This window comes from Lotus japonicus, chromosome 5 (assembly GCF_012489685.1).
Source record: "Lotus japonicus ecotype B-129 chromosome 5, LjGifu_v1.2".
Lineage (NCBI taxonomy): Eukaryota > Viridiplantae > Streptophyta > Magnoliopsida > Fabales > Fabaceae > Lotus > Lotus japonicus.
Genome location: NC_080045.1, coordinates 60,739,854 through 60,749,297, shown reverse-complemented (window position 1 = coordinate 60,749,297; position 9,444 = coordinate 60,739,854). Strand labels below are relative to the sequence as shown.

The window sequence follows — 9,444 nt, the reverse complement described above, 5'->3', positions numbered from 1 at the left end:
ACTCCATATACTTATCTTCAACCACCTCAATTTGTACGTACGCTTTGATGGGTTTATCCATATAAATTCTCAGGTGGTAATATTCTATATATTAATACATAAATAATACATATGACAACTGCACATATAATAATTAATAATCTCATTTTCATATAGAGGCTTAATTAAAAGTCAACTATGAAGTCCCTGTTGCATCTTTCTGACCGTTTTCTTTTGGTTTGAATCACGACAACTCTGTTTGACTTAATCAATTCGGTTAAAGAGTCTCCTTTAAAAACTTTCATAATTTCTAATTATCACAATATGACAGGATTACTTGGATTATATCAAATTGACGGTGTTGGCTTCCATCCATATATAAAATGCATTTTTTTAGCAATGCTGGGGGGAAGTCATTGCTTATAAAAAAAATCAGGGAAAATTATTAGAAGAAACTCGTGAATCACATGCTTTTGATATTGAGTGGACTTGCTATGGCGCCACAACCATTGCTTGAGTGTCTTTAGCCGGCTAGTTGAGTCCTCCTCAAGAATTCGTGGCGAGACGTCGTTGTTTGGGTCGGAACTGACGCATGGCCTATTAAACTAATGTAGGCTCATGATTGTAATGGGTTAGGGTTAAGGTTAGACCCCATTATAAAAGACTAGACATTTCACTAAATATGACATGTTCTCTCTTTTACACATTACAATTGTACAAAACTCTAAATCTATATCCCTAGGTCTTTACGATAATATTTTTGGCGCCCATAGTGGGGCTCCGATAAACAAATCCCTCAATCTCGAGTTCGAAACCGGCAATAATGAAATATCAAGTCTCATTTAACCCTTATAAGTTTGTATAAGTATGAATATCTTTTTCCAATCGCTTATTTTTTTATATGCAAAGAATTATATTAATGTTTGGATATCTATAATTAATCACAATAAATAAATTTACTCGGTTGTCTTAGCATCACCAATTATGGTGCTAAATCAACCTTTGACATCATAACTGACTGAATAATTAGGCTTATATAATAAAGGAATCATATCAAATTATTTTCGCATTGGTTTATCAATTTGCTTATGGAAAAACTATGTTATCAATAAACTAAATGCTGATAAAACAAATTGATATTTTCATTATTATCTAGTATTCTTCATTACATTATCGCTTCGCGAAGCTCTGATCTAGGGTCTTACAGAAAACACTCAAACGCTCAAGCTAGTGAATGAGTATGTTGTTAGGAAATGAAAATGTGAGGAAAATATTACCTTGTGGTTTGGGTTTTTCTTGTCTTTTATGGTGTCTAAGTTGAAAAACTTATATTTGGATTGTAGTTGTTTGAGATTCGAGGTACGACGCAACTTCTGCAGAGCCACTTGATTGTCTGATGGGTGAGACATTTACATCACTCAATCCGATGATGACCTACATGTGACTTGCGCGCTACCTCTAACTTCTCAAATCATGTGATTACTTCTTAGATTGTGTGCTGCTGATTTTAAAGAGTCTATGCGTGTCAGTGAAGTTCTTGTATGCGGGAGGTCGCCAAGATTAAATTCTCTTTGTCAACTCTAGGTTGTGATCGAGTAAATAGTGATCAATCAAGGATATTCTAGTCGCGATTGAATAAATAGCAGTCGGCTAAAGTGGTTCTTGTCAGAGAAGAATACGAGCGTAATGACATGGTCAACATGACATATATACCCCTTTTAAAATGAAGAGATTCAGTACATTTTTTTTCTTTTTTTAAAACAAATTTTTTATTTATAAAAGAAGCAAAAGAGAAAATAAAAACATAAGAATAAACTACTGCCTCAAGGAGACAATACCATGGGCATCAGCATGCAGCAAGAACGTGACCCCAACCAAAGAAGACTCCAATAAACAGGTCGTGCTCGTCGTAGACGCACAAAGCTTGGCCAAGTAATCGATAACAACATTCCCTTCACAAAGCAAATGGTTGCAGTGGACAACCAAATTCCGACGAAGAATTTTAAATCACCTTATATAATTTACAATTTAATCACCTTATTTTAAACAACATACTAAAAATACTTTCCTATTCTTGTGAGCAAGGCCCAAAGCCTAATTTCAACCGCCAGGGACAAAACAGTAATTCATCCCACCGCAAATGGAAAATGTTCCCACCTCAAGTGGGTAATCTCATATTAGAATATTTTTTATTAAGAAACTAAGACAGTGACATTAACAAATGATTAATTCAGTAATCATAATTAATTAATTCGTACTACTTGTTACTTGTAGTAACAACTTTATTTTATATCTAAGAGAGGTAGCTCAGTTAGCAACGCAGACTGAATGTGTGAGAAAAATTCTCAAGTTCGATCCTTATACAATACACTACGGAAGAGATATGATGAGTCTTAACTGTGACTAAATCTCAAATTTGACGACATCTAAAGAATAACCGGTATTGGATGTTTATAAAAAACAGTTTTTTTTTTATTTTTTTCTTTCGTTGGATTTAATGAAGGCGTTGAGTCCGTGTCTCCTACAGAGTCACCTTCTTTGTTCGTTTGTCATAGAGAGAGAAAAGTTAGAGAGAGAAAGAGCGTTGTTTGATCATTGTTGTGAATCTAAAGCGTGTTTCTCTGATAAGACTTTGGAACATGGTGTTGGTTTACTGTCAGCTACCTTTTTCATCTTGTCTCTGGTGATTGATGCTTCTCATGCTCACTGTTTGAATGCATCTCTGTTCATTTTTCTTACTGGAATATGGAAACTTCGAGTACTAGATGCGTTTTTTCGGTATGATCAGTAACTTTCCTTGTTTTTTTCTCTTCTGGGTCTCTTTGTGGCTTTCAAAAGTTTCAATTTTTGAAGTCATGAACCCTCGGTTTTGTGGTATCACATTTGGGTAGTTCTAGTCCCTGGTTTCTGCAGATTTTGGGTATTTGTAAAAATAATTTTTTTTAATGGTTACAGGAATCTACTATTGGATTCTTATATTTTGATTGTTTTTATAATAGTAGTTTGTAGTGGAAATTCTGATCTATTTTTTTGTGCTCTTTACAGATCTGTTATGCTCTATGATCTCATGGTTCCAGAGAGAGAGAGAGAGAGAGAGAGAGAGTCTTATTAGTTACTGAAGTTTGGTGTTTGAGGTTTGATATCTCACCTTTAACTTTATTGTGAGAGGTATTTCATTTGATTCTAACTTCTGGAACAAAATAAAAGGAAAGAGGGAAAGATTCAACTAAAAATAGGGTTTGTGATTCTATAATCAGATGTAAAGTGAATACAGAATAGAACCCTTGATAAGTTTTTTTAACTTGGTCTGATTGTGTTGTGCCTATGAGAAGTTAGATTGAGAAGGTTCAAGATCAGGTTCAAAACTCACCAAAAATTGTTTCTGACAAAAGTATGGAATTTTAGCCTGCTTTAGCCTTTAGTCCATGTGGGGGGGTTCTTTGATGAGAATCTCTTTGCTTTTTCACTTTGTGCTTTGCCCTATCCCTCTTCCTTCTCTTTTATTTCTTGACCACTAAGCATTGAAGATGGAATTTGAATTAAAGTTTGTTTTATTTGCAGCTCTTCACTCTACTAGGATTTGTGAGTTGGTTTTGGCGTCTTCTTAATAACTACTAGAGCATTAATTCTCAAGTGGCTCTGATAATTACTGTGTTCCGGGGCTATCGGTATATTGGAACAAATGTCATTCCGCAGCATAGTTCGTGATGTAAGGGATGGATTTGGAAGCTTATCAAGACGGAGTTTTGATGTAATACTTCCTGGGCATAGCAGGAGCAAGTCACGGAGTTCGGTCCATGAGTTGCACGACCAGCCTCTGGTTATACAGAGCAGTCGATGGGCTAGCCTTCCCCCTGAACTCCTTCGCGATGTAATTAAGAGATTGGAAACAAATGAAAGTGCATGGCCTGGTCGTAAGCACGTGGTTGCGTGTGCTGCTGTGTGCAAGTCCTGGAGAGAAATGTGCAAAGAAATTGTCGGCAGTCCTGAATTCTGTGGGAAGATTACTTTCCCTGTTTCCTTAAAGCAGGTGATATATTTTTTATCTTCATCATTCTATCCTAGGTTCAAAAAACACATAAAATGATTACTTCATGTCTAAAGCATATATAAAATTGGTATATGGCTAAATTTTGCACTATTTTGTGCTTGGTTGATTTTTGTTTTACAGCCTGGGTATAGGGATGGGCCAATCCAGTGTTTCATCAAGAGAGACAAATCTAAACTGACATACCATCTCTTCCTTTGTCTTAGTCCCGGTAAGCTTTACTTTGTTGACATATAATTTGAGTTTATCTGCCCATATTGCGTTGTGATTTTTTTTAACCACACAGTGCATTAACTTTGGGCATTTTATGTATGTATTTTCTTTTAACCCTTATGTTTCAGTGTATTTTTCCTTGAATTTTACTGCTGCTAAATTGCATTTGACCTTCATTTCTTTTCAACAAAATGGAGAATTTAGTAGCAATCTGGCATGGTTTTTGACTTGTATAGTATTGACAGGTCTATGACGTATGAATGAAATATACTTAATAAAGTGTAAGCTTTTATGATGGTCTAGTTCTTTGCTGTGCCTTATTTATGAGTTTCTTATGTCGATTTATTGAAGTCCATTACTTTTGGTCACCAAGCTGCTCATAGAGGGTTGTTGATGTCACTTCTTGCATGCTGTTTACAAGTAGTCATTTCAACTATGTTATAAGCATGCTTTTGACTACATGTATGTTTATGTTTGTTCTTTTTTTCCTTGTTAGCCAATGCTTTAGTGTGTCTATTACTGTAATTATGAGCAAATAGTCCATGCTCCATAGTCTCCGACTCTCTTCTAATTGGTTTATTGGTTCAATTATTTTCTATGCTGGCATAAGTAGTTCCTTATTTTGAGTTGAATACTGTGTTGCTATTACTATAGACTATGGATATGCATTTAGCAATCTTATGTTCCTGGCATTCGATATCTTCGGGGGCATGTTTTGAACTCACAACTGTGTTCCTGCAGCCTTGCTTGTTGAAAATGGGAAGTTTCTTCTCTCTGCAAAACGGACCAGAAGAACGACTTGCACAGAGTACATTATATCAATGGATGCAGATAACATATCGAGATCTAGTAGCACTTACATTGGAAAATTGAGGTATGACTACTTTGTGTACTCTATTTTCTTGCTGGTTTACACATTCATTTTGTGCTATTAGTCATTGTTTCTACACTTTCCTGTCATTTTGTACTCATACCTTATCAATGTACCCTTGTCTCAGGTCTAATTTTCTTGGCACCAAGTTTATAATTTATGATACTCAGCCTCCCTATAACAATGCTCAGCTATCTCCACCAGGCCGCAGCCGGAGGTTTAACTCGAAAAAGGTTTCCCCGAAGGTCCCTAGCGGCAGCTACAACATCGCCCAGGTCACCTATGAGTTGAACGTCCTCGGTACTAGGGGCCCGCGAAGGATGAATTGTACTATGCACTCAATCCCTGCATCATCCCTTGATCTCGGTGGCTCTGTCCCGGGCAAGCCAGAGCTCCTTCCGCGTGCCCTTGAGGACTCTTTCCGGAGCATATCATTCGCAAGATCAATCGACAACTCAACCGAGTTCAGCAGCGCCAGGTTCTCAGACATAATCGGAGCTGGCAATGAGGAGGAGGAGGAGGAGGGAAAGGAGAGACCCTTGGTTCTTAAGAACAAGTCTCCGAGATGGCATGAACAGCTGCAATGCTGGTGTCTCAACTTCAGGGGCCGAGTGACTGTCGCGTCGGTCAAGAATTTCCAGCTGATTGCTGCAACACAGCCTGCAAGTGGTGGTGGAGCTCCTCCAACAGGAACAGGAGCGGCACCACCATCTCAGCCACCATCTGACCCTGACAAGATTATTCTTCAGTTCGGGAAGGTTGGCAAGGACATGTTTACAATGGACTATCGGTACCCGCTGTCTGCATTTCAGGCTTTTGCCATTTGCTTGACTAGCTTCGACACAAAATTGGCATGTGAATAGATATTATATGTGGTGAGACAAATAGGATTTGTTTAATCTCCATTTTAGACATTCATAGGATGGTGAAACTGCATCAAGACATTTTAAGCCTCATAGTTTGTAAAGTACAGAACAATCTGTTATCTGTACCCAATGTCCCTATTTTTTTCCCTTTCTTTTAGCCATTACCCTTGTCTTTTGAATTCTCATGCCAGTTTGGTTTAAAATTCAAACTTTGTTGATGTAGACTTCCATGCTTTGTTGAAAATGGAGTAAACATCATCTTTGTCTCGGAAAGATATTGGGCGGGTATTCACCGAAAGAAACAAATCATTTTTTTGTCACTCAAAGATGGAAAGACGATCAATATAGTTCTTTTGCAACAACTGATTTAGTCCCTGAAAACAACTAAATTGATCTTCTTTTACATCGTTGAGAGATAGTAGTGATTTATTTCTTTCAAAGACTAAATTAAAGTAACCCAATATATTTTACCGGGCCAATATGATGATTTACTCGATATTAGATGTAATGAAAATGTAGTTTATACAATTTGTGTTTGGTCTCTCATGTCTAGAATCTTAATTGAGTTTTAGAGAATATGCTGGGTTCTAGTGCACGTGCCAAATAAAGTAAGAATTGGTAAATACAGATGGAAACTTTGCCATGAATTGTTTAATTTTTTCAAACTTGATGAGGAGCCTACCGTGAAGTACCATTCCAAATAGTACTGGAGCCACCATTAGTCAAACCCTGCAATAGCAGTTTTTTAGTCTTCACATATTTGTACAATTGCATCAAATCGGGACCTATATTATTTGGACTTTGCTTCTTTCACACTTCATTTTATTTTTTATTGACCTCTATTTCACTCATTTTTATTTCCATATCTTCACTATTTAATATTTTATCATCTATCACACTCATATTTTCTCTTTCTATTTTTCTTTTCTTCCTATCTCTCTCCTCCTTCATCCATTTTCCACTTATAGGTGAGTGTCAATGAAACATCATATTATTTAGTGAGCCTTACATGGATTTTAATCATTAAAAAAGTGTTAAAAAGCTGATGAAAAAAAGTGTTGCTGGTATTTCAGCATCAAGGAATATAAGAGGATCCTAACCATATATAACATCTATTATTTATGCTTATGTTTAAATGTTGAGATTAAAACTTGAGATGGAAAGTTGTTTTTACAAATGAGAGGATTTATTCTACCAAAACTTTTCCTGACTCAAGACCCCGGACCCGGTGGTTAGACTTTTATTATCTAACCAGAACTCCTGTGGAAATTCATTACGCAATAAAATTTGACATATCATTTGATACTGAGTTTAACTATAATGCAGGGACATATCTAGGTAGGGGCAGAAAGGGGTTATCGCCCCCCAAGAATTTTGAAATGTTCACCGACTATATGTATTTTTATATAGAAGATGTTATAACATTTTGTGATGCTCATCAAGTTAAAGTTCCTGACATGAAAACCCCTTATTTAATGAGTAATGATCGTTATAAGAAATAAGGTGGAGATATGGAACATCCTTATAGGATAGATGTATTTTATTCTGCAATTGATTTGCAACTATATGAATTAAATGGAAGATTTAATGTAGAGGTAGTGAAACTTCTCATACTTAGTTCAGCTTTAGATCCTAAGGAAAATTTTAAATCATTTGGTAATGAGAAAATATGTAAGCTTGTTGAGAAGTTTTATGCAGATGATTTTTCCGAGCTAGAAAAGAGAAATTTGCCGTTTCAACTAAGACATTATCATTTAGATGTTTCCCGAGATCCTAATTTAGGAAAAAATTCCAATTTATCCGAGTATTATCAGAAGTTAGTTGAAACTGAAGAAACAACAATATTTCCACTTGTTGATAGATTGCTACGTCTTGTTTTGACATTCCCTATTTCAACAACATCTACAAAGCGATATTTTTATGCAATGAAAGTTGTTAAGACTTTGGTTTTGCAACAAAATTGAATATGATCTTCTTATAAATTTATTAGTTGTATATATCGAAAGAGAAATTGTTGAAACATTTTATGTTGATACAATAATAGGTAAATTTAGTACTATGAAAGAAATAATAGTTGTATTTAAATAATCTTTTATAATATTCAATGAAGATTTTTTTAATCTTATATTTCGCCCCCAACAAGAAAATCCTGGATACGCCCATGCTATAATGTATGGTGCGCCATAATGTATTGTCAACGACTCAACGTACAAAATTTAGACATTGTGAACCAATTAAATTTTCACACATTTTCTCTTACCATGCAACTACCATTTTCTCTTAAAATTTAAATTTAGTTAACAATGTCAAAATAAATTATACCTTCACTCCTCGTAATTTTTCTCTTTCATAAAGTTGGTCCAGTATTTGGCAATCGGTTAATGGATCATAACTACTTCCATGAATTGTATTAATGGCTGGGAAGGTCCCCGCCAGTATCCTAATTACTTGTCGAGTTTTTGCCAACATATATTGTCACGTGTTTATCGCTTTGGTGATTTTTTTTTTTTAAATTCTACCACCGGCTTTCTTAATTTCTTTTCAACACTCAACTAAACTTTATATAACTCCGACAAAATTGGCGTGGAACCCATGTAGACCATACATAGATTTCAAACAATAAAAATGAAGAAAGGGGAGTACAAATTGAGTGTTGGTAGCACTGTTCAAACAAAGAAAGTTGTGGAATTCAAGAGCACTTTCAAAAGAAGAGTAGACCTTGACATTCTCCACTAGATTAACCATTTACACTTTGTTTGGTTAGAGTGAGAAAAAAATAATATGTGTGAAATAAACTAAATCTAGTAAATTGTTCGATAGGGTAGAAAGATAAGAGAAAAAATAATGTGAACATTTTCTCCTCTTATTTGGTTGAATAGAAAATAAGAAAAAAATGTTTTTTTTTGTGAAATTACATTAAATTCTTAACTTAGATATTTAAATATTTATATTTAGGTATAATAATAATTGAAGTGTAAATGGAAAAGTGGATACGACGGTGTGATGAAAGGACCCAAAAGTCTTACAAATTAAAAATTCAGAGATTAAAATTGCTCATTTTAAACATTAGGTAACCAATAACTTATGGTTCTCAATAAATTAAAGACTCGGGAACCCGAAATTTTGTTTCTTATAGTAAATAAATTACTCCTTAATGCATGTCACAATCTTAAAGTCACAAATATTAAGAAATGAAGGGAGTAAAGAGCTGGTCCAAAACGAGAGCACACCTAAAATATGTTGAAGCATAATCAACACAACATTATCCCTAGCTAGATGCAACTGGCAGCATATAGATTAACATAGATTAACAATTGCACTAAACGAACCTTCTCAAACAAATAACATGTTTATTTTCAAAACTTGCTCAGGATACAAGAATACACATTTACTCAGAAGTTAAGATTTGTAATTTCTAAGCATAACTGATTTCAGAGCATTTCACCTGATCTATGGGGGTTGAAGCC

General features: G+C 35.1%; 1 protein-coding gene across 3 annotated transcripts; it reads left to right on the top strand.

The window, feature by feature from the left end:
- Positions 1-2,492: 2,492 nt before the first annotated feature.
- Positions 2,493-6,201, top strand: LOC130717312 (tubby-like F-box protein 8). 3 transcript variants are annotated; one of them, XM_057567495.1, is made up of 6 exons: positions 2,493-2,757; positions 3,025-3,113; positions 3,541-4,009; positions 4,151-4,238; positions 4,982-5,114; positions 5,239-6,201. In XM_057567495.1, the coding sequence occupies exons 3-6, from the start codon at positions 3,662-3,664 to the stop codon at positions 5,972-5,974; spliced, it is 1,305 nt and encodes a 434-aa protein (XP_057423478.1). In that variant the 5' UTR covers positions 2,493-2,757; positions 3,025-3,113; positions 3,541-3,661; the 3' UTR covers positions 5,975-6,201. The 3 variants fall into 3 exon arrangements, with proteins under 3 accessions (XP_057423478.1, XP_057423480.1, XP_057423479.1); XM_057567497.1 differs by having other exon boundaries at positions 3,025-3,147; XM_057567496.1 differs by lacking the exon at positions 3,025-3,113.
- Positions 6,202-9,444: the final 3,243 nt, after the last annotated feature.

What these genes read in the sequence shown, in the direction of transcription:
- LOC130717312 (XM_057567496.1), top strand. Translation starts at nt 3,662, where the DNA reads ATGTCATTCCGCAGCATAGTTCGTGATGTAAGGGATGGATTTGGAAGC. An exon ending in TCCCTGTTTCCTTAAAGCAG is followed by an intron (nt 4,010 to 4,150) that starts GTGATATATTTT and finishes TTTGTTTTACAG; the next exon opens with CCTGGGTATAGGGATGGGCC. An exon ending in CTTCCTTTGTCTTAGTCCCG is followed by an intron (nt 4,239 to 4,981) that starts GTAAGCTTTACT and finishes GTGTTCCTGCAG; the next exon opens with CCTTGCTTGTTGAAAATGGG.